The sequence below is a fragment of the Pyrgilauda ruficollis genome, unplaced genomic scaffold, assembly GCF_017590135.1.
Source record: "Pyrgilauda ruficollis isolate IOZ18807 unplaced genomic scaffold, ASM1759013v1 scaffold10, whole genome shotgun sequence".
Classification (NCBI taxonomy): domain Eukaryota; kingdom Metazoa; phylum Chordata; class Aves; order Passeriformes; family Passeridae; genus Pyrgilauda; species Pyrgilauda ruficollis.
Window position 1 is genome coordinate 9,623,798 of NW_024508101.1, and position 26,979 is coordinate 9,650,776.

General features: G+C 43.7%; 2 protein-coding genes across 13 annotated transcripts in view; one reads left to right on the forward strand and one right to left on the reverse strand.

Annotated features, from left to right (window-relative positions):
- Nucleotides 1–26,872, reverse strand: part of SLC6A6 (solute carrier family 6 member 6) — a 58,101-nt gene extending 31,229 nt beyond the window's left edge. Inside the window, exons 1-8 of one of the 9 annotated variants that reach the window (XM_041461078.1) lie at nucleotides 26,739–26,872; nucleotides 22,335–22,370; nucleotides 19,766–19,831; nucleotides 19,138–19,185; nucleotides 15,382–15,438; nucleotides 2,845–3,084; nucleotides 2,115–2,249; nucleotides 15–249 (exon numbers count right to left, since the gene is read on the reverse strand). In XM_041461078.1, the coding sequence (XP_041317012.1) occupies nucleotides 15–249; nucleotides 2,115–2,249; nucleotides 2,845–3,073 (599 nt within the window). In that variant the 5' untranslated portion in view covers nucleotides 3,074–3,084; nucleotides 15,382–15,438; nucleotides 19,138–19,185; ... (1 more) ...; nucleotides 22,335–22,370; nucleotides 26,739–26,872. Of the gene's footprint in view, nucleotides 1–14; nucleotides 250–2,114; nucleotides 2,250–2,844; nucleotides 3,085–15,381; nucleotides 15,439–19,137; nucleotides 19,186–19,765; nucleotides 19,832–22,334; nucleotides 22,371–24,287; nucleotides 24,400–26,149; nucleotides 26,265–26,738 lie in introns of those variants that run through there. The other 8 variants (XM_041461034.1, XM_041461014.1, XM_041461042.1 and 5 more) reach the window with 8 other exon arrangements.
- The window catches only part of LOC121350072 (formin-like protein 3), a 5,563-nt gene continuing 4,306 nt past the window's right edge, over nucleotides 25,723–26,979 (forward strand). For 2 of the 4 annotated variants that reach the window (XM_041461103.1, XM_041461111.1), the window contains exon 1: nucleotides 26,440–26,845. In XM_041461103.1, the coding sequence (XP_041317037.1) occupies nucleotides 26,472–26,845 (374 nt within the window). In that variant the 5' untranslated portion in view covers nucleotides 26,440–26,471. Of the gene's footprint in view, nucleotides 26,153–26,371; nucleotides 26,415–26,439; nucleotides 26,846–26,979 lie in introns of those variants that run through there. The other 2 variants (XR_005954631.1, XR_005954630.1) reach the window with 2 other exon arrangements.

Genomic DNA, 26,979 nt, shown 5'->3' on the forward strand with positions numbered 1-26,979 from the left:
GAGGGGATACTTACTCCCAAAACTCTGTGACAGGAGAGGTGAAGTTAGTGGCATTCAGTGATATCCAGAGTGTTTTGTTCTTCCTGAGAGTGTCTTCCACGCAGGTGGGCGTGTTCCACTTCTGGTGGCAGTGTGCCCATGGCAGGACGCTCTGGAACGACTGGAACAGGTAGTAGAGTCCCCAGGCCAGGATCACGATGTAGTACACATTCAGAAGGGACACAATCACTATGGAAGCATAACCAATTCCTGGAAAGAAGGGGAGAGAAAAGAAAAACGTGCAGATGTGACAGCTGCTGCAACTTGTGATCTCCTGGGGTTGGTGCCATTCCCACTGTGCTGTGGGCTTGTATCCTGCCCTCCCCTACTGCTGATGGAAACTCAGCTCAACCACACATCAGCACAGACCTGCCACCATCCCTGGCACTCAGGGCTGAGTTTCTGGCTATGGCTTGCTGACACTGAGGGGAGGACTGCAGGAATCTACTCAATTTAACACTAACCCAGCTATTTCAAGTTTTAGTAGAGGGAAGGCAAGGCATCAGGCTTTGCTTGTCTGCTGCATCATCTCACTTCTCAGGTTGCCTGTGTGGGCAACCTCATTCTTGCCACACTGTCCCCCAAGCCAACTTCTCAGCTGGACAGCACCTGCACCACTCAGTTATCAACTGGCTGGGCTCAGTCTATGTAGGGGGAAAAAAAAGACATTTCTTGAATGAGCTAAAAAGGAATCTGTGTGAAAGTAGTGGTTTCTGCCTCAATTTCACTTGTGCAAAGGAAGCATGGTATTTGTGGATCTTATGGTTACCTGGATCAATCTCTGCTTACATAGTTTGCCAGTTATGAACCACAAGCAAAATAAAACTACTTCCTTTAAAAATTTAGAGCTGTCTCTTACAAGAACCTGTGAAGCTCCCTTTAACATCACTCTGATGGATATTCCAGCACTTGGGGTACCTGCCTCATATTTTTCAGTTTTAAACCTTGCTGCAGCAGGAGTCTTTATCACCAGAGATTATTTTCATGTCAGATGGTAACAAGCTGAGCAAGTGCTATTTATTCTGTACATCTGCATTTCTTTCAGCACATACAGCTAGTCACATTAGCTACCCTTTCTCTTTATGGATTCCTGGGAGATGATTGCTATTTAAACAAGGAACATTCCTTCTTCCTCCTCCTCCTCCTCCTCAAAAAAAAAAAAAAAAAAAAAAAAGTTTTCACAAAAGTGGGAGGAGGAGGAAGAAAATTAAGCTAAAGCAGCAGAATTACATCACCTTCAGCAGCATTTTGAGCACTAGGTGGGAGGGTGAGCCTCAGAGAAAACCCCCACTTCTGCTTGGGGTGATATCAGGGGAGAGAGATGCCTGGAACGGCAACAGTGGCAGAGCTAGAGACATGCCAGTGTGAAGTGCCCACTCTTTCCAAATGGGATTTGAACAGGGACACATGTTTAGTGCAATTATTTCAAATGATTCTGCCTGTGCTGTCCAGCTGCAAAGGGCAATCTGAACACAAGACAGGCATCCTCTGTCATTTTTCTAACCTTTCATTTTTCCTTCTAGTTAACTTCCAGAGCAGCCTTCACACTGTTCCTGTGAGCACTGAGCAGGAAAAGGCCAGGAAAAGGTAATATCAGACCAACAATTGCCAGGACCTGCTCAGTTATGACCAAAGCCCTGCTCCTGAATCCCACCAAAAAATGCTGTCCAGGTTTTGACTGCATCTGTAGCAGACAGATGATGCCAATGATAAACTTTCACATAGAAGATGGATTTTGATTTCCAGACCAAAATACCATTTCAAAGGTGGTTTCATTAATGCCATCTAGCCTTTCAAGACAACACTTTCTCTGATACCTGTAAACAAAATGTGCAATTGCCTTAAAAGGCATAATATGCAATTTCATTATTGGTTATTGGCAGTTTTGCCAGTTAACAAGCTGATAGCATCAAAATCAATACCTCACTTCAGACTCTCTGACTTCTACCTTTCCAGGAACCAATATCATACCCTGAATTACTAGAGCAAATAGCTGAGTTAATGGACATGAGGGGCTCCTACATATGGTTTACAGAGGGGTCTTTAAGCAGTAAAGCACAACAAGGTGTACTAACCAGTGAAAATAGGGCAGATCTTTTCCCAGCATGTAATTCCACCTTCGGAGGTATACTGTCCTAGCACCACCTCCAGGAAAAACACGGGAAGACCTCCCCCAAACAGGAAAATGAAATAAGGTATAAGAAATGCACCTGTTGAGAAAATACAATAGTAAATAATGAGATTAAATGACAGAACTTACACAAGATCATCAAAAAGGTGACAACAGGCACATATAAACAAAGAAAGATATCTAATACTTTAATATCACTGTGCAATACTCTTATTCTGGGGTATTTTTTCTCCAAGAAGGATGAGTATAGGCTGGAAAGGGCATTTTCTTACCTCTTTAAAGTGAATATCTCCAATAACAATGGCAGATTGTTAGGCACACAATACTTTCATATGGCTCAGACTGATCTTATTCTGAAATCCCCTGGTCTGAAATCTTAATGGTCTATATTAATAGCATATCTTCTAGTTAAAACTCAGACTCGTTGTAGCAGAAGTAAAAGAGCAAGAAAGGTTCAACAGCACAACACTAGAAATTGCTGGATTTTTTTCCCTAATAAAGTTTTAATAAAAACTATTCAGTGATGAAACAACCTCTCCTGAAGAGTGAGGTGAGGGTGAGGGAGGCAGAAAACACACGTATGGACAGTCCTCTTTAAAAACGGGATGAAGGCACTGAGAAACAGCGAGCATGGGGCAGACAGACGGGCTCCTGAGCGTGGGATGAAAACTCACCTCCGCCGTTTTTGTAGCAGAGATACGGGAACCGCCAGACGTTGCCCAAACCGATGAATCCCCCCGCCACGGACAGCAGGAAGTCGATCTTGCTCGCCCACTTCTCCCGCTGCGGTGGCTTTCCCTCAGCCTCATCCTCAGGCCGTGTCCCCGGGCTCTTGCCGGGGGAAGGTTTGAGGATGTCCTTGTGGAAATCTTTCAAGCACTGAAGCTTTTCCTTTGTTGCCATATTTCTGCTTTCTACACAGAAAAAGAACAACAAAAAAAAAGAGGGGTTTATTAAGCAGTCTTTTCCAGCAGAGCTCTCTAACACTGCAAGAACTGTTTAGCCAAACTCGTTCTATACAAAACAGTGTTGTTTATTAAGCTGAGATAGGAAAATACTTCTGATGACTTCACTGACCAGCAGAGGCAAAGTCCCCCTGAGTGTGTGGTCACCTCTCTGCAGCCAGAGCAGTGCAGAGCACCGTGAAGCTCTGGCACTGCTCGCTGCTGACCTGCTGCCCGCAGGGAAGGACTGCCCCAGCTGCGCTCCCCGTGCCGGCTCCTGCACGTGGTGCTCCTGGGCAAGTGTCTAACGCTGCTTCCATGCCCAAAATAAAGTACAAATCACTGCATCTGGTTCCTTCTAAAGCATTTATGTGAAATACAGAATAGTAAATCTCACCTTTCCAGATAAAACCCATTCTTCTACTTCCCAATAACTTGAGCGATCCTGTATTATTTACTGCCTGCAATTTCCATTCCCTGAAGTACTATAAACCTTTCAGAAAACTATACATTCATAAAAACTGCAATGGAAAGTCGTTTGTTCTAATCAGCCTGCAGGAACTGAAGGAATCTTTTCAGTTTATTCCATTTTCATAACTGTACTGTTTTCCCTTGACATCAATAAAGGGACAAAAATAAGCCTTTATATTCAATTATTGTGAAATGCACACCTATGCAATGGAACAGTTTGCTGAGAATGATGGCTCCTTAGTTAATTAAAAAGTCAGTGGTATGAGTCATATTAAATCATAGCTGGTTTAATAATTTATATATATAATTTATTATCAAAATCACAGACATTCAAAAACAATAACAGAAAGAATTATTCTAACAAGTGCCTTTTTAACTAAGGTTTTCTAATGAAAACAATTTAGGAGTAACTTGTAGCTTTCATGTTACCTGAGACGTCAGGCATATGCGGCCAATTAATTCCCCACATAACTCAAGTGACTTCAGCTGGCTCTGACCAGTTATTATTGCACAGTGTGTTGGTACTGAAATTTTCACCAGAACCAGGCAAACCAGCAAGTTTGTTCCAGATCACAACCACTGGCCGCTTATACATGTCATTATGAGTGCAGCCATAAAAAAACCACGCTGCAGATTATCCTGTTCGATAGCTGCCAGCCTCCCCCGTACCTGCACACTGGTTTTGATCTCTAACCCAACTGAGCTTGTGGCAGTGACCCGAAGACTGAGCTGGCATTAGCTCTGCAGGAAGTTTTTAATCTGAACATGATTTTGAGATAGATATGCATCACTGTACCTGCAATGCTTCCCATTCACCACGGAAAGGTTCAGAGGGCTAACACTGCCACAAACCACAGCAGCTCCACACTCGTCCCACTGGCACACTGGTGGCCTTCCAAAGCAGGCACTGTGACAGCAGCTGCCTATCAGGCCACGATCTAAAGAGGGACTTTAATCTCCACAGCGTTAATCATTATGACTTTCTATTGGTTTTTAAACCAGGCCACTGGTGAGCGCGCAGGGTGGCACGAGCACTGCAATACCTCGTGATCAACAGCAGAGAGAGCTCACAGAAGGAGAAAGTGGAGCGCAGGGTGATGGACCACCACCGCTGCACGGGGATGGAGGCAGGACGTATTCCACCAAAATAGCTCCTGCTGGTCACTGTCAGAGACACGGCATGAGATAAAGCAGTAACAGAATAAAAATGGTAGGGCCAGCTCTGTAACAGTCTTTAGGCACTTAGTTGCTTTTGGGCTTAATTCACAGCAGCTAACTTGAGTTGAGTATCATGAATGGAGATTAATGGAGGTGCCTCTAAAAGGGATTCACAGCAGCCTTAACCTTCCTGAGACATCTGCATCTCACACCAAGCCCCAAACAGGCACCATCCTGCATAAACTCCAGGAGTCCTCTCTTGAAGGGAAGAAAAAAAAAAAAAAAAAAAAAAGTGGACATAACTGCTTTTCTTCAAAGAGGGGTTGATGTCCTGCTCTTTCTGCAACACCTACCAGGTATGGAGAAAGCTCATTTTTGCTTTCTTTTGCTATTTGTGCTCCTTGAATCCCTATCTTTCATCTTGCTGGAGCATGTCATAACCATCAGGCAACAGGCTATTCTGGGCTGAGGAATGGAGGGCATTTGGATTGTCTCATGGAAGCTGTAGGGGTTATTGAAACACTCATCAACAGAGGGGGAAAGCGTGCAAAAGAAGAGGCTCACACCTAGTGTTCAGGGTATGCTCTTATTTTCCACACAGTTTTTTGGTGAACCGGTGGGACAGTCATAAACCTGCTTAAGAGAGCACAGAGATATATAGATTTATAGATCCCTGCAGGATTAGGTTTGAAATAGGAGCTTAACTGCTCCCCGTGGAGACTGATACTGGAAATACCCCAAAACAGACCGCTGGGAACACAGGCTCCCCTTACATATAAAAACCTAAGGAGACCTGCAGCATTAGCCACCTCTAAGATTAAAAACTCTTCAGGACTGCAATTTTTTGCAATCTACTTTTATCTTGTGACACAGGGTTCTTTATTTTCTGCCAGCTCTAATCCTCTTGCCTGCGGATTTACTTTGACCCAGGTGTTAGTCAGTTCTACCCAGAGTTTGGAAGGCTGACCAGTTGATTGCATTCTGTAAACCCTGACTCTCCCTGGGACAAGATGATCACCCTATGGTTTGGCCCAATTAGCAGCACACAAAATGTGAAACGGTGCCTTTTCAGACTCTTTCTTTGTAACTGAGTGGAACTGCATTATAAAAAGGGATTTCTAATTTGTCTCAAGATACCCCAAATTAATGGCTGTGCTTAAAAACCTAATTAGTAAGTGTAAATTATGCTTCAGCCTTAGCTGGAATGTGGTGACAGATCGTGATCTCTCCCTTAGTCCATGAACCCTCAAGGTCATGCTTGCTTTTGGGCTCGTTTCACTGTATGGGTGCCAGGAGATGAGCCACCAAAACTTTGGTGCCAGTCACCAGCTCTCAATAGTGGGGCACACTACCTATCCAAGGCTTGCACAAAATTAGTAACAGCCCAGCTTTAGTGTGTACAGACTTGCTAAAATCCCAATTGTGTCTGGAGGACCGGCAGCTGTGGCTGGCAGGCACGTACTGTCCACCAGTACCACAGGAACTGCCACTAAGCGGCCACCTGGGACTGTGGTCCCAGCCCATGTCACGTTCAAGGGATGTCGGATTTATCCCCCTTTGCTGCCAACCATTGGTGTCCACCCAGCCATTCCCAATTACAGGAACTGTCTACAAAGGCTGCAAGGGTGGGGGGTACGGGCGATTCTCCCTGGTGAAGAAAAGCCAAGAAAAGTAAGTTTGTTTAGCAAAAGGCATTGTCTTTTTCCTTAATGGGGTTGGAGTTTCATTTCCTTTAGCTATGTCCCACTGGGTGAGGCTAAAATGGCTCTTAAGGGAAATAGTCTGACAGAGATGCTGAAACAATATGTTGTCACCGCCCAGGTCAGAAGCAGAGAATAATAGGTTATTTTTACTGTATCACTTAGTGGGGATGGTATCCGAGATCTAAGTCCATCAGATTCCCCCAAGGAAATATATTGTGAAAAAATGCTCTTACAACCACATAGTCCAAAAGGAGCAATCCAGGTCTGAGGCATATGTCTGCCTCCCAGAGACACACGTCTGCCTTCCAGGAGCCACATCTGACTGTGAGAGTACCCCCTCCAGGAAGCTTCAGATGGCCCCAGGAAGCTTTGGCTTCATCTGATGAACTCAATATGGATAAATAAAAAGCAGCAGTCAAGCCTGCTATTTATGGTGTGCCCCTAGGCTGAGCCCAGTCACACTGCAAGAGCCTGATCCGACAGCAAGGGGAGAAAAAATCCAGACTGGGCCACGCTTGCTCTCACATACACTGGTACATACCCTCATTAACTGAGGATGGAGTAATCAATTATCAAATCAATGCTGGTAAAATATGGAAAAACAGAACAAGGGATCAAGCATGGACACTTTGCACTTCTCAAGTATCTGCTCACTGGTGCAGCCAGGACGCCCTTCCACAGGAGAGTCACGTGTCTGTGCCTTGCACAAATTTCATCAGGTGAAATACCCTGCAATAACCCAGGCTCTCTTGCTGCCCCCCATGACTGATCAGTCTTTGATGCACAGGTGAAAATACCCCCATAAGAGGAGAGCTTTCACAGCCAGCTTGGCTTGGGACATCCCCTGGGCTACAGCTATCAGATATTCACATGTAGAGTCTGCACCTCAGATAACCCATACCCTTTAAAAAAATACTGGCAGTGAAATGTAATCCCTCATAACTTGCAAAAAAAAAAAAAAAAAAAAAAAAGAGAGGTAGAGGAAGAGGAAGGCACTGCACAGAGGGGGCAGATGGTGAGTGATGCCCATGAGGGAAGGCCACCAGCACAGCCAGGACCTGCTGGTTGTCAGTACAGACACAACTCTCAATACTGCTGAACCACTGACATTTTTGTCAGACAACTCATGGATTACACATCTGAAAATACACTGTGTTCAGTTTTTGCTTTGGGATTACAGTAATGATCCGCTCCAAGCTTCTTACAGCTGAAGACAAGCGACCAATGCACAGCAGCACCTTCCAAGAGGAGCCTGGAGGACAAGCACACCACGGATGCCACCTCATTTAATAGTCACTAAAAATCAAGTCTTTCAAACAGTATTTAACCAAATGCTGATGGAAATGGGAAAATCAAAGTCTGCCTGAACACACATCTGTGTGTTTGTAAATATTTACACATGCTAAAATCATGCCCTGTCTTGCATCTGAACACCAGCAACCACAGCAAAGCAGATACTTACTTTTTGGCCAATGCATATAAACTTTAATTAAAGATTCAACATACCGAATTGTTGACTAGAGTGGAACTGAATGTGTTTTTTCTAGCTTCTTTTTCTGTTGGAAAACTAAAAGCAAAGTACACATTCAGAGTGTTTTTCACCTTGATGGGAATGTTGTTTGAAGAATGACTGTATGGCTGTACCACTGATTTTATGGACTATTTTTGTAATATGATGTGTATCATCATTACTTCTGCTTTCAAGGACCCTTCTCTAGTAAGTTCAGCCTGTGCAGAATGTATATCTTGAGCTTCTCAGTGCTCTCTCGTCCTCTTCTGCCTCAATGACTTTTGAAAGACATCAGTTTACCACATTATAAATAATTCTTCTAACCCTGTTTAAGCTCACTGCTTATTTGGACTTATTGCCATTGCTCTTACTTTCTGTCATTTATTTTGTATTCTGCAAATTGAAGTCAACATTCCCTTAAAAACTGAGTTTCCTAGAACTGCCAATCTATTTGTGGGTTGGCTCTTTTAAAAAATTATTATTATTTTACATTCACATTCATGAATATTTCAAAATTAGATGCCCCGATTCCTGGATCAGAGCTGGTCTTCAAATAAGCAGCTTCCACTTTCATTGAGAGCAATGGAAAACTGCTATTGATTTCAACAGTAGTAGGATCAGGTCCCAAATAAAACTACATTTATTATGTTTGGCTCATTTCCTAGGATTACTTGGAACTTTGAAAGCTGTAATTCTTGATGTTGACAGCTCTCCCTCCCTCCCGGGGCAGTGTGGTTAAGCCAATCGATACATGATTAAAATAAACAGCCCCTTGATCAAACTCATGGCTTCAGTGCAAGTCTTTCTGATCTGGAGGAAAAAAAAAGCCTTTATGTCTGCCAGCCCTCAATGCCCTACCAGTACCCAAGGAGCACCTGACTTCACTTATTGTCCCTAATTCATATCCAAGATCATTCTGCTTCATTGAACAAGATACCTACAATTTCTGAAAAATAATACCACTCTCTTTACTGCCCACACTGCCTCTCTTCCTCTTAAAAAGTGCCTCTAAAAATTCCTTGAACTACAGCTCACTGTTCTGTCTTTAATGGACTCCTCTTTTTCTGTATACTTTTCCCTGGGTTTGGGCTGTTGTTTAAACCCTAGAATCCATTCGTCCTTTCTTCTTAGTTTTTGCTCCAGCTTTCTCCATCTCCCTTCTCACTTCTTCATAATTTCCTTTTCTTTCACTGTGATGCTTTTTTTAGTCTTCTAAGACTGACTGGAAAATCTGCTACTGAAAATTTTCTAGGAGGAAAATGAACTTCTTCATAAAGCTGAAGCCTACTCTGAAAGAAAAGCCCAGGGCTTAATGCAATTTCTTTTTCATCAGTTGTGGTCTGGACAAAAGGTATCTTTTTTCCCTACATGCTTTTTTTCTTGCTGCTGTTTCCATTCATGTTCTTCAAATGCTTCAAATAGGCACCATGTCACAGCACTGAGCTGTTATAAAATCCTGCATCTTTGCTCAGATTTCAGCAGCAGAAAATCTGCAGTCACATAATACTCTAGATGCTCATTTTGTTCTACTCATTTATGTCAAAGAACAAAGCAGTTACAACTAAACCTGGAACAGGAGGAAATGAAAAACTCCTTTTCCGTTGTGTGCGGTGGAAAGGAGGAAAATGAATACCCACAAATTCCAATGGATTTCAGAGGGAGCATGACCCTGACCCTAAATAGGGGTGAGGCAAAGATGATGCTCCCCAGCCTCATCTGGAGCCTGATTCCCCAGGAGATGGCACAGGGCAGTCGTGGCAGTCAGTAGGGAGGAGCATGGGATGCAAGACACATAACATTGGTTATGACTCTGTCTATTGAAGCCCTCTGTGGGATTTCACAGTGTCTCCTGTATCCCAAGTGTCCTGCCTGGAGAGCCATGGTGCTCCTGCTCTGTCCCCTCCTCAGAGAAGCAGGCACAGGGGTTGCTCTGGCAAAGACAACCAAGGGGAAGGAGCGAGGGGTTGGCAGAGGCAGAGAGACTCAGGGGAAACTGCTGGTAACTCTGTGCAGGAGAACAACCAGTTAAAACTAGTTTTGCTCACGTGAAGCCAGCTGCTGACCCAGTTTAATGCCTCTGGGTGTGCCAGCTCACAGCCTCTTGACTGTCAACAGGCTGGAAAGAAACACCAGCTTCCCACTGCCATCCCTGCCTGCTCCCTCTGCTCTACCAGCTCACCCACTGTGAAAGTGGAAAGCCATTACTTCACCGGGTGACACCACCTCTTTGTCCTTATGAGAGGACCCTTAACAAAATGCATTCTGTCCATGTGGTGTAGCAAGCTGATGGCTTTCCAAGCAAGATGGGCACTGTTCTTGAAGAAGATTCAACAAGCTGTGCACATCCTCAACTCTTCTGTCTCCTTGTACCCTGAAGTTATACACCTCCTGACAAAGGGAATAAGCATTGTTGTGTTTTGCTACCAATTCTGAAGGTCTGCATCTGAATGGATTGAAATTCTCCATCAAACCCTGGTGCCAATTAACTAATTCCTATTGCCACAAATAAACCACCAAATTGATCAGAATCATTAAGGGATGTCCTTCATCCTGCTATAAAAAAAGGCAAACCCCCTAAAGCTCACAAAGCTTATGAACTCAAACAGTCAGTGGTGTGCACTGTGCCTATTGAATTTTTTGCATGTGATTAATAGTGTATTGATCCTATGTGACACTTCTGCAAGGCACTTGCAACACATGATAATGTCAGACAGCAATTTCCATGCTACAGTAATGGAGCACTGCCCCTGTGCAGGGAAGATAAACAATAAAGTAGTAATTTAGTGAGGCAAATGTGCAATAAAACATATGAATTCATTATATCAAAGTAGTTTTTCCTTGGGGAGAAATCATTTCACCCTCACCTATTTTTTCTTTCATGCTAATTCTAAATTTAGCCTTAAATTAACTGAGTTTACCAATGCTAATGTTCAGGGCTTTCTCACAATTGAGGAGCACTGTACTTTTTCATTATGTTTTCTAACTAAGTAAAAAACAGATGGATGTGTAAGATTACACATTTTTGGAAAAACAATAGAGTCTTCTATACCCAGCAATGGCTTTGATCAGCTGCTGCCATACCTGCCTAGGCCACCTCCACACAAAGCCAGAGTTGTGTTTTTACTGCCTCTATCCATTCATCTTAAACAATAACTGAGGACAGATTTTTATCCCACCTGTGGCAGCTGTGCAAACATGTCATACAGTACCTTATTCCCAGAAATCTAGATCCCCACACCATCAGTGGAAGGGAACAATCCTTTCTTCTTCTTTGTTCCCGTGCCCCATCTGCCCAACACCTGATTTTTTTTTTTTTTTTTTTTTCTAGAGTACATTAATGGAAAGAAGAGTTGTGCAACACGGCAGTGTGGGTGGAAAGCAGCCAGCCAACCTGCACCAGGAAAACAGCTATTACACGCACGCGATCCGCAGTGTTAGTCCCATTACAGGGCTATAAAATCTGAGCAGGTTACAAAGCCCTGAGGGCTGGGCCATGAGCACTAAAACTTAATGGTGAGAGCGAGCTACTTTTGATTTTAGCCTTGACTTTTCCTCCATGCTGGCAGTAAATATCAGCAAAAATACAACTCAGTGACAGAAATGAGCTGTAATCTTTAAGAAGTGGAGCATCAACCCTTTGCTGATGAACCAGGGTACTCAGGTGACTGGGGTGTTCTGCCAGGGCACCTCTTCTCACAGGCCTTCAGCCACAGAAATTTCCTAAGCACCTTGAGGTTTAATTTACTGTTGTTGTTTTCTTTCCTTCAAGCAAAAACAAGAAAAAAAAAGGGGAACAAAAACTTTAGGCACATGAAGTTTCGCACAGGAAATGAAATTGAAACCCCTGACACGGCAGCGCAGCAGCGCGGGCGGGTCTGCAGGAGACGTGCAAAAAGAAGAAGTGGCAAAGCTGATGAACAAGCTCAGGGAGAGCACAACTTGGCAAAACAGATTGGTGAAACATAGACTTTCACACACACAAAAAAATGAAGCTCTGTAGACACTATGATATTTATTTGCTCTCCTGCAGCTGGTGCCAGGTGCTGGCTTGCACGGCCGGACAATGGCATGTTTTGTTTAATCCCAGAACAGCCTTGGCTCTGTCTCCAGCTGCAGCCCCGTCCTCTCAATTTCCCTGGCTGCCCAGAGCCACTCACTGTGCTTCTGGAGGGCATTTGAGAAGGAATACCACTATGTCCTACAGGCCTTGCAATGGGCATTATTTGATCTAAATAAATAAATAAAGTTCTGAGTTGCAAATAGAACATTTGGTACTGACCACCAAACCACTGAGCTTTTAAATACCGTGTGATTCACACTGATTCCCAACCAGAGGTGTATTTTCAGTTCAGTTTTGCTATGGGTCTCTGACATTTGCTTTCACAGACTGAGAGCTGTGCTCATTTTTATGTCAAGAGATATGAAAACCAAACAGTGCCAGAACAAATACTTTGCTTTTCCAAGGAAACTAACACACAAACCACTTCTGCATACCATGGTCTGCAAAGTGCACAGCACACACCAAGCAGGAACAAAACCCTGGGCTCACACACTACTTGGACAGAAGCCTCACAGAATTCACTCTCGAACTGCAGCCTCCAAAGGAAATTGTATTAGAGCAAAGGCTGACTCCAATACAAGACACAAGTATGTGCAGTCCCACCTTCACACCAGGGTCAATCTCACAGGCCACAGGTACTTGTTTACTTGTTTTTCTGTTGGCTTTTGCAGGTAAGCTTCCCCAAATGCAGCATGACAACATGTGAACAGCCTGAGTACTTTTCTTCATCTCTTTTTATCTTTTCAAACAAATGCTAGCTGATGGTTTCATTGCAGGTTGCTTTTATAGTCCTGGCCCGACTACTATAAACTGAACTTACTCCTGTTAGCAGCTGAGGATTTTTCTTCCTGCAGTTTCATCTTTGTGAACACACTTAAATAGGATACCAATGTGGCACATTAGTATCTAAAGCTGTCTTCATCATGACTACAATTATTTTTCACTACTTGGTTTTCTTATGCAAAAGTTAATAAAGGACAAGTGGGAAATTGTTTGCAGTTCCACTTTAAACAACAGGCACCTGACAAGCAGCTGAGATAGCAACAAAACCACTTCACATGCAAACCAATGGTAGAAAATGAGAGACTTCCTTTGGTTGACTTGTCTGAATTTTTGGAGGTGACCTTAACAAGAGCTACATGAACTTGTGGTAGCTTTACAGGAGAAATCACCAAGGTGATTCAAAGTCAGATGTGCTGCTTGAAGTTGCACATTTGGATACTATCTGTCCATGAAATTTGACTTGCAACCTATTGCTTGTGTACTGCACAAAGAGTAGTGGGGAAGGGAACTTCAACCCTACTGAGCAACAGTATCTTCCATTACTATATTCCCTCTACCAGGCACAAACCCTTTTCACACTTGAAAGAACAGTACCCTGCATCATTTAAGCAGGATCTGTACGAGGTGAGAGTATTTATGTGGTTACAGAAAAGAGAGGGCAGCAATGAAAGCAAATCTATCCTGTTAAATCTTGATTTTAGAATCCTGCATTGTATAAAAGGGGCAACAAAAGCTTTAGGTTGCTCATGTTTAGTCCTTCTTCAATCCACTGTGGTAGCCCCATTTGTAAACTTTACTTTTGGTAGAACCTGATGGGAAACCAGGTGTTTACATAGACAGTATACTTCTTGTTGACAGAGAGATGGAGAGAAAGCACCTTATCTTGTCAGACTTGAAAGAGAAACCCTATGAAATATTCCTATTTCTTTTTCCCACCAAGGGAGTTTTTGAAGGGTTTTTTTTGCCTTAGAATAGCTGCATCATTGCTCAAAATCCCCTAGGCCGACATGGTTAATCTGAGTGTGATCTTGCTTTCTCCCAGCACAATTAAAATAACATTGTTCTGACAAAGGGCGTTTTTTGGCTAACATATGGGCTGACCATGAAAATTTGCTACCCGATGGAGCTCGCAGATGCCCCTGTGCACGTCCCAGCTTTCTGGCAGACAGCTGCAGGGCTGGGAGGGCCTTGAGCTGAGGAGCAGATGCTCTGTGCAGCATTAACTCCCTCACGTGGTTACAGCCACATGAGGAAACCAGCACGTAACGGCCCAGCCAGGGCACTTGGTGGCTCACTAAATCCTAAATACCCCAAAGCTCTCCTCAAGGCTGCTAGAGAACGAGATTTGTCACTGAAAAGGAAAAAAAGAAGGTGATATCTACTTTTAAATACTTATTATCCTGATATAATTATGCTTTAAACTCTTTAATTGATAACTTCAGTTGGAACTTGCTGAAGATTTGAAGATAACTGAAGTGAAATCCTGCTACAAATTCCAAATAATTTCAGAGATACCAAAATTTCACCTACTAATCTCATCTGAGGTCACCATTTACATCTTGATATTGTTCCCATGTAAGTAAAACCTCTGTGTCCTCACTGACCTTCAGGAGGTGGCTCCTGTTCTGCGCAGGTATGAATGAGAGTGACAGTGACAGGGAGTGAGGAGTTAATGGCATGCACAGCACTATGGCTGAATCAGTACAGGAAGTGGGCATTAAACAGAACCATAAAGTAATTCAGGGTAGAAGGCATTTCTGGAGGTCACATTGCCCAGCCTCCTGCTCAAAGAAGGGCCAATATCAAAATCAGACTGGCTTGCCTATGGCCTTATCTGGTCAAGCTCTGGCCATGTGTGGAGACTGTACAATCCTGTGCAACTCATCCCACTGCTTCACTCTGCTCAGGATGAACATTTATTCCACATAATCTGAATGTCTCTATCTTTGTGGACAAAGAAAGAAGATGAGGAGGAAAAGGGAGAGGAGGATTAATACAGAATGACAAGATGATACCAAATGGAAGGCTCACTCTTTGTCTTCTGGTACTGCACACATACAATACAAGCAGTTGGAAAGCAAAAGATACTGAGGGGCTCTGCAGTGAGTGACAATGGGTAAGCTCCAGGTTAAGCACAGAAAAAGCAACAGTCCCTGGTGGCAGCATATCAGACAACACCCATTTTATTGTTAGAGTAAAACATATTCCTTTAAGAAAACCAAACAAAAAGCCTTACTGAATGCTTCAATGCATGCCAAGCAATTATTGCTTTCCACAATGTGTCCTGTGACTCACTGTGCCACAATGAACTGGCATATGGTGCTCATTCAGGGTATATAACTCACACATTAGCTCTGAAGAGCTAATAGTTACTTGGACTCTAGTTAATTTTGGGGGTTTTTAATTTCCCCATGGCAATGCAATAAATGTTATGCTCATTATTGTATTATTATTATTATTTTTAAAAAGTGTTTTTAGTGGCAGGCAAGTGTCATTAACGCCTCAAACCTCTCGTATGCAATGAAAATCAATTCAGACAAACTCTGGCATGCGAAAGCACATAAATAATTGGTAAATACTACCTGTGGTCTTCTGGGTCCAGATTTGACTGATGCCAAGAGCAATCAACTCCTTTTTGGCTGCAAAGGATAGGAGGGCACTCAATACCTTGCAGAAGGCACTCAGTACCTGGCAAAAATCAAGCTTTCTGCGTGCCAGCTCCCCATGAAAGAGCAAACCACAAAGCACGTGCAACAAAAAAGGTTCTCTTCTCTTGGAAGGGAAGGCAATCTCCTAGAGAGACACAGAGCCAGCTCTCTGTAGGTGTCAAATACTATTCTGGCCTGGAAAGGGGGCACTTTCTCTTATAAAAGGAAACATAAAAAGTAACAAAGCTTCTCTCTTTGAGTGAGTCTGCCCAAGAGCAGTAGACTGGAAATCCATTTTTTTATCATGAAGAAAACATCAGAGATGCTTAAAAGCAGAGACTGAGTAGTGGCAGAAGAAACTGGGTGTAGTTACAAGAAAATTCTTCTCTTGTAATCAAGATGCCCCAAATGAGCCCAGGCTGCACCATGACTTGTGAGGACAATCAAGGAAACACGGATTCAAGAGTGCTAATGGAGCTTTCCACCATACCCAGATGACTTCATGGGAGTAAGAATCCTGTAGAGGTAAGGGCCACTTAACACTTGTATACATTTGACAAAAGCACACTGAAGCCAGTGCTATTCATTAGCAGAAGCGATCAGAAAGATGGAAGTGGCTAATTCACATTTTGTCCATGTAGGGACTCAGAGCTGCAGCAGAAGTGCAATGGGGTTGAAGGCTAGCAGGGCTGATTCCCGAAAAAGGGGGCCTGACTTCTGACATAATTTTCACAGTAAAGCAATAGCAATGCTATTGGAATCAACAAAACTATGCTGGAATAAATCAGTTGAGAATTATATCCTGCATTTGTACGTCTTTGAGCTAATTTTATAGGTATCAAACAACATTAACATCTCAAATGTGACTTGGAAGGCAAAACATAAACACTTCAGCCTAAAGCTCTACTGCTCCTGATCCCCAAGGACACAATTAATCCTTCAGTGGTTTCCTAAATAGACCAAATGCAATGATTACAAATACAAATATTTTTCCCTGTGTTTTTGCTTTACAAAACATAAATTTGGACGGTGTAATCTCAGGTGTTTTCTTTAGTATTTAACACAACAGGGATGGAAGAATATGGACATGACTTTACTATGAATGGCAGTAGGGAATAAGGACCTACTCTGCCTATTTTGAATCTCCTGAAATATTGAGTGGGAGATGGTTGAAACTGTGCCTGAACCAAGGCTCCCAGCATCTGACCTGAACTTTTTTGTCACTGCTCCATAGGTTCATTGCTAATGGTCACAATATATTTCCCATCTCCTCATAAATATCTTTGATTTATTAAATTATTTGTTGCATCTCACTCAGCTACATTCTTCTAGGAATGCGTTTAAGAAAAGGCAAAAGTACATAACTATTAAGTAGAACTCAGGCCTTTTTCCAATCAAAAATCATATTCCTTTATGCAAAGATGTAAAAGTCTTCATTTCATGCAAGGAAACAAAACCAGCATTTAGGTAATAACCACCTTCTCCTCAATGCAAAGACCCTCCTGCCAGAGAAGGAAATGCTGCCCTTGACCAAATCCCAAATGTTCATTCTCTTATTGGCTAATTCATGACAGTGTTAGCTAGATTTTCATTACAGAGCATTATTTGTAGCTGCTGTTTTCATGAAGCAGCTGTAATAAACAAGTGAGATTTATGTTCCTTTTAAAATTGCTTGAAATAATTAGCACTGTTAAATTTAGAAAATATCTGAGTCTACTGATTTTTCTATTTTTTAAATAAATACAGAAGCTACAAAGCAATCTACCACCACCAGTCAGGCCTGGGTCAGAATAATATGCATGCCATATAGCAGCCAAAATGTGTTTCAGATGAGGAAATAATCTAAGTTCTCCAAACAACCTTTTAAAAGTAAATGATGGTTGTGCTGAGTGAAATGTTTTAACAACGGCACTGTGTGCTATTTCTCTCCAGCCTAAATGCAGACAGGCCTTTATTTTATTCCTGTTCTGGTCTGTACAGGTACAAATGGGCACCCTGGATGTGGATCACTGGTGAGATCAATGGAAAGCGGAATCAATACCGAGACCCAGACCCAGACCAGAATTTTACAGCTGCTTCCTACCTTGATTTATGCTGCATCTAAAAGCCCTAACCCACGTCAGACACTCAGATACCAAACCCAGAGCTTGTAGTTTGCCCTCATCTCTGCACCATTTACTTTTTCCACTCATTGCCCCTCAACCACAGCTTGCTGTATTGACAGTCCAGACACTTATTTGGAATAAGCAAACACGGTGCCCTCTCCAGCCCAATTTGGCTGTGTCACAGCTGGTGCTGCACTTCAGAGCCTGATCCAACCAACCTGCTTCGTGACAGCACCCAACAAACATCCTCTAAAAAGCTTTCCACTCATAGCTGGGGTTTTTTGGGTTGGTTGGTTGGTCAGTTCTGTGACTCATCAGCCCTACAGTATTTTTCGTGGTGCAGGTGCCACCACCTCAGTAGTCCAGGTTTCCTCAGAGCAGTGGGAAAGACAAGAGGAAATCCCAGGGGCCAGGACAGAACCTTAACAGTTCTACAAGAGAGGTCTAATGTCCAGCAGATGTTCAGCTGACTACAACCCCAGGGAGGTGAGGAAAAGACGATCTGCTGTGGGGAAGACCACATCATGCCATGCATAGAAGAGGTACAGAAACAATATTCTGAGTGTATAATGAGAAAAGGGACAAAAAGAAGACAAGAAGAAGACTAAACCTGCCAGCTCTTATGAACATTTTTAACTAGAGGAAGGAAAATCAGGGAAGATATACAAATAAGAATGATGAAGCTGGGAAAGGAGTCTGGACTAACAAGCAAAAGACAGCTGTAATAGGTATCAAAATATTAAAATTTTAAGTACTTTTCTCTGCATATGGTAAAACAGTAACAACTTCTATGTAAACTATAAAATCCCAGGGCATTAAAATAAATAATGGCATACTGTTTCAAAATATCCCTGGATAAAATAAGTGGCATGCAATAGGATGGGGATTTAGTGTTAGGAAGTATAAAGCCCAGCATCCCAGGAGAGCAGTAACATTGCCTGAGGAGCAGCTAGCAAAGCCATGAACCCAAGAATAACCCAAAGGTGACTGCAGGTAAGATTAGCCAAGTAATAGAGTTTCTCTCTGTGATGCTTCTGAGTGATGCAGAAGGGTCAAAGGCTAAGCTATTTCTGGATGTGGACAAGGGAAGGGGTGATGGAAATCTAAAGCATTATGCTATGTCAAAACAGCCACAGTGAACAAATTATGAGTTGTTCAAATCTCCACAGATTAGAAAGGAGATAGAGAAATTAAAGGAAATACAAATAAGGACAACAAAAGTGATCTAAGAAGAGAGTAAGAGAGCTAAAATTAATATGTTCTATAAAAGAGAAGACTCCTGGGCTGAGATCCAGCTATAAATACCTTCCAGGTACTGTGTGTAGAGGAAGGTAATTAATCTAGCTCAAAAGATAGTAAGACAAGAAGCAATTGCTTGAATTTAGGAATGGAAAAATTCAGGATATATAATAAGAAAAAGTTGCTTGAAGAGACACATCTGCTCAACAAGGCAGATTCCCAAGGTGAGAGCTAAGGCACACTTACTGTACACAGTCCAGAACAGATTGTATAAGGATGGGGCTCTAGGAAATTCTGCAATCACAACTTTCTACTGTCCAAAAAAGATCACCGCAGTCCAACTTACTGATCTTTTAGTTGTGTTCTTTTATGGGTTATCTTCAAGCCAGCTTCCCTATTTAAAAAAAAAAACAACCCAAAACAGCACTCAACCTGTACATCCAGGTAGTGACAATACATCTACACCAGAGCTCAGAGCTGGGGGTGTGCAGCACTCCAAGGTGCATGGCAAACCTCTCTGCCTCTCTTCTGCCTATGCAGTGGTGTGGACAATGTGAGTCTGTTGGGTGCTGGGCATGAGAGTGTCAGCAAGAACAAAAACACTGACCCACATGTCAGATTATGCTGAGTACCTCAACATTGAGGTCAAAGGCCAAAGTGGGGACTACCTCTTGTGATGCTTGTGGTCTTTCCTCAGCCTTGTGTTAAGACATGCTGCACAGAAGCTTTCAATGTCACTGTATAAATTATGTACTTTGATTTATATTTAAATGAAAACCAATGCTAGCAGTGTTCAACAACTCTCAGGAGCTCTAAATAGAAAATAAAGAAGAATATAAAATAAAATCCCCAAAACATTTGCAACAGACCTTACCATTTTCAATGACAAACGGGTACACACAAATGTGAGGAATATAAAACCCAAGTACCCTTAATACCCTCCCTTAAACAAATCCCATCCCAACTGCACTCACCAATCGGGACTTCTGTCCCCTCCTCAATGTAGATGGGCAGTGGTGATTCCTCCATAGGATGAGGCACTGATGGAAAGTAATGAATTGTGGTAGTATTTGTCGCAAAGTGACTAAAATAAGATGGTCCCTTTCTTATCATTACAACTACATATGGCTGGTTACTATCACAAAGAGCCCCTTCTCAAAGTGGTCACCTCCTGTCAGAGACCGGCCCAAGCCAGGGCCTGAGGGGTTAATCCCCACTGAGCACTCACTGCCACAGGAGTCAACTCTCTGAACAGGACCTGGGAGAGATCCCTGTCCTGGATGCTTCACCATCCTGCCATTTCACTATAACCTCAATACTCCCATCCCTGGAGTTTAACTCTCTCTTGGAAACTCCCACCGTTGTAGAAGCCAAGGGAAGCCAATGCACAGACAGGCACAAACAGAGTTATCGAGTCAAAGTCGTAATATTTCATGCACAGAACCAGAGGAGAGAGGCTCTGGTGCTCAAAGCTTGCCGTCAGCCATTGAAAAGCCACAGCATGTGATGGAAGGCTGCACTGCAAATGGCCTCTGGACCACTGACTTTTCATTACTCATTTTAGAGTGTATGTATTGGACTTAGGAATTTTCTTTGAGACACTGCAATCTCCAAGCAAAACTCCCCAGATCTGCACTGCGTGGTTATTCTGCAGTTTCCAGACACCATACAGTCACTGCTGTAGGGTTCATCTCTTTGGGTTCTTCTCTGTTTGGGAGCTTCTTCCCTTAAAGGGGTTTTTGCTTCACCATTTCCCCTTTATAATCTATGGGAAGCACATGCATCACAGGATTTTCAAGAGATTTGAACTTCCCATTCTAGAATGAAATAATAATGAGCTACAAATGTTGAAAATGTTCATACTCAAAAACCTTCTGGATTTTTTTCTTCTCTGTTACCTTTTAAAAATGATGATGTACCTTCTTAACCTAGTCCCATCTAGGATTCCCAGCAGCAGGAAAGAAGGATTCTTTAATCCTTTGTGGGGTATCCTTCACTTAGTACTGGATTTCTTTGGTTTGGATTGGGTTTTTTTTTTTTTTTGAAAGATTGTCTTATCCATAAAACCAGCCAAAGAACACTTGTGGTTTAAAGCTATTAAATAAAGCATCTAACAATGTTTCTGCTAGCAACACAACCAGAATAAAGAGTGTTTTCAACAGATGCTTGACTAGCAACAGGCATAATAAGAACCCCAGGCTGGTGTTTTGCAGGATGCAAAGGGCTGCCAGCTCCTGCCTTTCCATCAGCCCACCCCTCACTCACGTGAAGATGAAGGGAAGCACAGGGGAGAGGAAGAGCAGAACACGGTTGCCTACAGAACTACTGTACAAGCCACAGAAATCATGGTCTACCGGGACGCCTTGCGCAAGCCACTTTTATCTAGAAGCTGAACTAACATTCCAGCTCAACAATAGCAAAAAAACATTTGTTACCACATGGCATTTTGCTACATATTAACCAGCAAGTTGCTACGCAAGCATAATGGAGTGCTGCAATTCTGAGATACATGTTGTTAAAAAAAAAAAAAAAATTGATTTATGGGAAATCAGCCCGAGGTGAGTGCTCGTGGGCTTGCCATGCCACTGGACACAGTACATGCTCGGAAGTTATGCGAAGCGGGCCCTGCATTGGGAACAATGCAGTTGTTTTCCTTGCTAAGCTAATTTTGCATAAAGGCAATGAGAGTCTTCATCTATACAGCCCCGTAAAACATTTAATCAGATTTATTTACTAGGAAGAAATACCAGAGCAGAGCTTTCTATACTACTCAACAGTTTTCAAAGCTGAGATCTGCTAAAAAAAAAACCAAACCAACAACCAGGTCGCTAGATGGTGTGGAAAAAAGCCTGTTGGGTTTTTATGACATGCAGCTTTCTCAGTCCCACGAAGAATACTTTTAACAGGCTCCCCCAGACTGAGAGCCAGGCTGGAGCCAAATGCTTTCACAAAACATTTGCAACAGTACCCACCAAAGGCTGGTGGCATCTACTCTTGCTTTAATGGGCACCACCATAGGTTGTGGAGAAGGCTTGAAATACCTACAGGCTATTTGAGGCCAGGTACACACACAGACACTCTCTCTTACCCACACACACATGCACACACCTGCACACAACAAACTATGGGCAGAACTTGGATTCTGTAGGATCCAAGGCACAAAAGCTGACTTTGTCACAGCGTTTGGGGAGCAAGGACTCTGGGGTGCTAAATCAAGCTCTCACTTACGTGTCTCCTCTGCTTTGGGCAAACCATTTTAACATTATCCCTCCAGGATTTACACACCGACTTTATGGGCATGCTGCTTAAATGTCTACAAAGTGCTTTGCAATGTTTTCTAAATTCTGTGGTGATACACACAGAAGAACTGCACAGACAAATTTAAGATATCAGTTGCTGAGCATTACTGCTGTATAAATACAGCCTATTTTCACATGCTCTATACTTGGTTTCTACAAACAGATGGTAAGTGTTCAGTATTTGAATGTTATGAGTTTTTTAAGCCTTTTTGCAATTTCATAAACAAGCATAAATAACACTTACATGAAGAAGAATCTCTGCTGAATGTATTTTCTTTTCCTGTTTGGAAAAAAAAAAAAAAAAAGAGAAAAAGAAAAGGGAAAAAATATTTTAAAGGAAAAAAATGGGTCCAGCAAGATAAGTCAGACATGTTTCAATGCTATAATGCACTGCGTTTTCTGAATTTCATCAGTAAAAAGTTCTATCTGAAGAACACCAAGACACTGGATGCAGCACCAATGTCAAAACAGGAGATCATTTCTTGTGCATTTCATCCTAAATAGAACATCACAGGAGATATGACTATATCCCCTCTAAATGGCAGGACAATTACACCGCAGCAGTGAAATAAAATACAAATGCCATGTGATCTGGATAAAAAATGAAGAAATAAAAGAACCTTTAACTACATTCCAGCTCAGCGATAACCCCATGGCGCAGTGTTTGGGTTGCTCTCCTACCCATGGACATGGGACTGACACCAACACCATGAAGCAGGGCCCTCCTACTGCATTTTGGCACAGCAGGGTTGTTTTTCCATGCCAGTGCTCAAGCACTGACTGCATTCAAGCCCAGGTTGGGCAGCCACGGCAGCGAGGCGTCCTTCGTGGCTGTGACAATTCTGAGTGACAGAGAACCACAACAGGAAACCCAGTAACTGCTGAAATGGGGAACCTTCCCAGCAGGCCCCAACAGCCACCTCCTGCAGCCATGGGACTGCCACCCTGCTGCCACCACCCAAAGCTTGCTGGCATTTGATTCACACTCCCCTCCCACCAGTTGAGCTGGTGGGTTTGGTGGATGCTCTTGGAACAGGGTTTAGGGCTGGCACCAAATGGCTTTTTGCTGGTGTAAATCTGGACACACTGAAAAAAAGAGAGGATGCTGTAGGACACCAGCCATGGTTTCAGTCACTGACTGGCAGCACAGCAGCCCTTACAACAGCAGGTTTTTAGGGAAAAATGAACAGTGCAGAGTGGAATGTTCAATTAATTTCTACTGTATTACTTTGTATCAATATTAGCTACTATGTAAGCAATTTAAAGTTTACATGCCTTGGGATGTAAACAAAGCTCACACAAATCAATTAAATTCATGGAGCTACAACAGCTGAAGGTTCAATTAAATAGGCATACATGGAAGAAATTCAACAACTATTAAATCACTGCATTTTCACCCTCATGCTTTTCTTCCAAGAGCCAAGGACCCAATCCTGCAAGCAGCCCCCCTAGAGTGCCATTAGAATAAATTTTAGTTCCGTGTACAGAGCTCTTACTGGAGCAGACACAGGATTACTTTTTAGAAAAATAACCCTGATCCATTCTGGTCATTAAGTTAGTGATGAAAAGAAGTCAAAGGCACTAATCCGACTGGGTAATCTATTCAAAGCTTCCCTTCTTAAATGATCTACAATTTATTCATATGACCAATCAAATAAACATTACTTACAAAAGGGTGCAACTACCACGGCTTTCCCATCCATTTTTAAGTGTTGTAATATGGTTAAATTTATAAGAAACTAATTAGCATAATCTTTTCAGAGCTGTTTGCCAGCATGATTAAAACTCCAGGTTTTTTTAATGGCACCAGTGCAGAGACTCCCCTTACTGGTGGAACTGGCAGCACTACCATGTTGCCCCACTGACCACTGGGGCAAAAATATGGGGCATTGGAAAATATAGAAGGGGCAAAATTAAAATAATAGGGGGTTGCTGCTAAGCCTTGATGTGCATTGATGAAAATCCTAGGAATATCATCATCTGGAAAGTGCCCAAGAGTCTCTTCGGAAACATCCAGCCCATAGGACCTGGCTGGAAGCCACTAGGATACACTAAGAGTATTGATTTTAAAAAAAACCCTCACTGAAATATTAGCAATGATTAGCTGTACGACAAGATCCACACCAAGGCTTTACAAACAGAACTCCACTCAGGCAAGGGAGGTTTCCCAAGCACTCTGCAACAAGGGCAAACCAACCTGAAGTGTCTTCCTAGTTTTCCAGGACAATGTGGCACCTCTTTTCTGCCAGCATTTCACACCAGCTCAAGTCTCCTGCCATCGCCCCAACATTTCACCTCTGACATGAAAGCTCCAGGCAACCCACGCAAAAGCTCCACATTTGAAACTACCAATGAAGAGCTGTATGCCAAATTTTGTTTCTGGTTACAGAAAAATAAAATAAACCAGAAGTCGGTAGCATTTGAAAGATTCCAAATTTCTACCAGATTCCAGACCAAGATTTCTCAAGCAAACAAACCGAATGCCCCAGGATTTCGATGCAGCACCCCCGAGCACGCATCCACCCTCTCGGGGCCTACAGGTACCACGGTGCCACCTGCGACCTCCTGCTTTTTGCCAAGTATGACAGAAATGAACCATCACAGCTCAGGTGACAGCAGCAGGTTAATAAAGGCCGGCAAGAAGCGGCCTTTGCCGTCCCGGCCGCGGGCCGGGGTCGCGGGCAGCCCCGGGCAGGGGAAAGGCGTCTGCCGCCCTCCAGCGGGAGCTGCGCTGGGCACCAAGGCGGGAGAGGTGCGAAGGGGAAGGGACAGGGGTGACAGACAAATAAAGAGAAAAAGGACAAAAAGAGAACATGCAAAGCAGATAAGAGACAGTTGAAGGGGAAACAGGAAGATACTATCTCTGAAAGTACCAAAAATGAAGTTTCTAATGTCAGTTTAACGAGGGCAGCACAGACATCCTCCTTCCACACTCGTGCTTCAGACTTGGTCCGGGTGAGGGACACTGTCACTGTCACACTGCTGGCTGTCTCAGCTGCTCACACATTTTGCTTAAAAAAACCCCCAATAACCTTCAAGGAAACCTTTCCGTACCACTTGTGGCAAAGGTAGGCAATGCCAGAAAGCAGTCAGCTCGGCTGAACGCAGACCCAGAGGTAAACACCCGGCTGTCAACAACCATCAGAGCTCTCACCAAAGCCTCTCCCATCGAAATTCCACAGCAGCAGGTTTTAACGGGCTGATTTACCCTCAAACCTAAAGCCATAAAACCTAAAGCGGTAGCAACTGTCATCCGAACCCTGAATTACACAGCCGATGACATGTGTCCCCGTCAGGACTGCCTCACTCTTTTGCTAGTCCAAAACTCAAAACATTTTCACATGCAAGCAATAAAAAAAAATGCAGTTACCAAAATAGCACTATCAACGTAACCAGCTCCTCTCGGCACATTTTCTTAATGCCTTTCCCAATACGGTTAAAAAACATGGGAACTCATCAAAAACCTCCATCTTTACACCTTGGCACAAACTGTGCTGGAATAAGTGTGGGTTTGTATTTCTTCGTGTTTATCTGGATCCTCTCCCACTACTTTTTCCTTTCTTTTATTTTCACCCTTTAAACATAGCTCTTACTAAACAGCAGAAATCAGCTTCTACAATTTCTAAATACCAAGTTTTGCCACTCTTGGAGCTGCCTAAGGACAACACAGCTTGCCTTCAGTGTCATAAATAACACATACTCTGCACATTTCTTCGCCTGGGTGAAATAAATTCTCCCATGCTCTTATATGGAAACCTTGTGAGTCCTCCCACATACCTCCTGCTATAATACCAGGCAGCAATGGGCATTCATTATCTTAAAGCCAGCGGGTGAATTTTGGATCCAAGTTACCCCCAGACAAACCCAGAATTATCACCCCTTCGCACCACGCTGAGCTTGGTAACCTGCCCTGTGTAGTCCCTATGTTTTATTTCTAAGCCCCATCACTACTTTGATTTCAGCATGTCAAGAAGCCACAAAATAAAAGGAAAATTAGGGGAGTAAAAAGGAAAACGAGTGAAATCACAAGAAAGCAGCAGCAGCAGCGGTATTACCCACCAGGTAGGCCCATTAGCATCAGATGTAGCATTGCCTGTACCAGTCTCTTCACTCGAGGTTAGCGCACGGCAGACAGAGAAAGCACAGCGGGGAGGGGTGGGAGAAAAAATGGGCAAAAATAGCCGGGGAGAGAAGCGTGCGCCGTCGATGTTGCTGGAGGGCGGCCAACGGGGAATGGCTGAGAATTTTATCGCCAAAAAAAGTTAACGCAAGGTGTGGGGGGGTGTGGGGTAAATAACCGCTGGGGAGAAAAAACACCGCCGAGGTAATGCGAGCGCTGGGGAGGAGGGGGCTTTAAGGAGAAGGATGAATTAATAAATAAATGGAAGGGGGGAAGGGAAAGCGCGCCCGGGGGCACCCCGAGTCGAGGCGGACAAAGGGAGGACGATGCCGCCGCCACCGGCCCGGCTCGGTTCGGCTCCGCTGGGCGCGGAGCTGCCGCCCCTTTGTTCGGCGCGGCAGCGAGGGGCGATCCGCGCCAGCCCCGCCACCGCCACCGCCACCGCCAGCGCCAGCACCGCAGCGGCAGCGGCGGCAGCAGCGGCAGCCCCACCGCCCGCCCGCGCTCCCGCCCGGGAGGTGCCGGTACCTGTGTCCGCTGGCCGCGGTGCCTGCGCGCCGCTGCGCCCCTGCGGCGGTGCGGCGCGTCCGGCGGAGCGGTGCGGCGCGACTAGCAGCGCCGAGCAGGAGGAAACGGTAATTTATAAGCGCTTTCTTCCTGACCTCTCGTGTCTGTTGTCTAATGAGGGAGCTTTGAGCATCACCCATCCTGCTGAGTGGAAAAACACCGGCACGGCCTCTTCTTTGCTGGGGAGGGGGGAGCCTAAAGG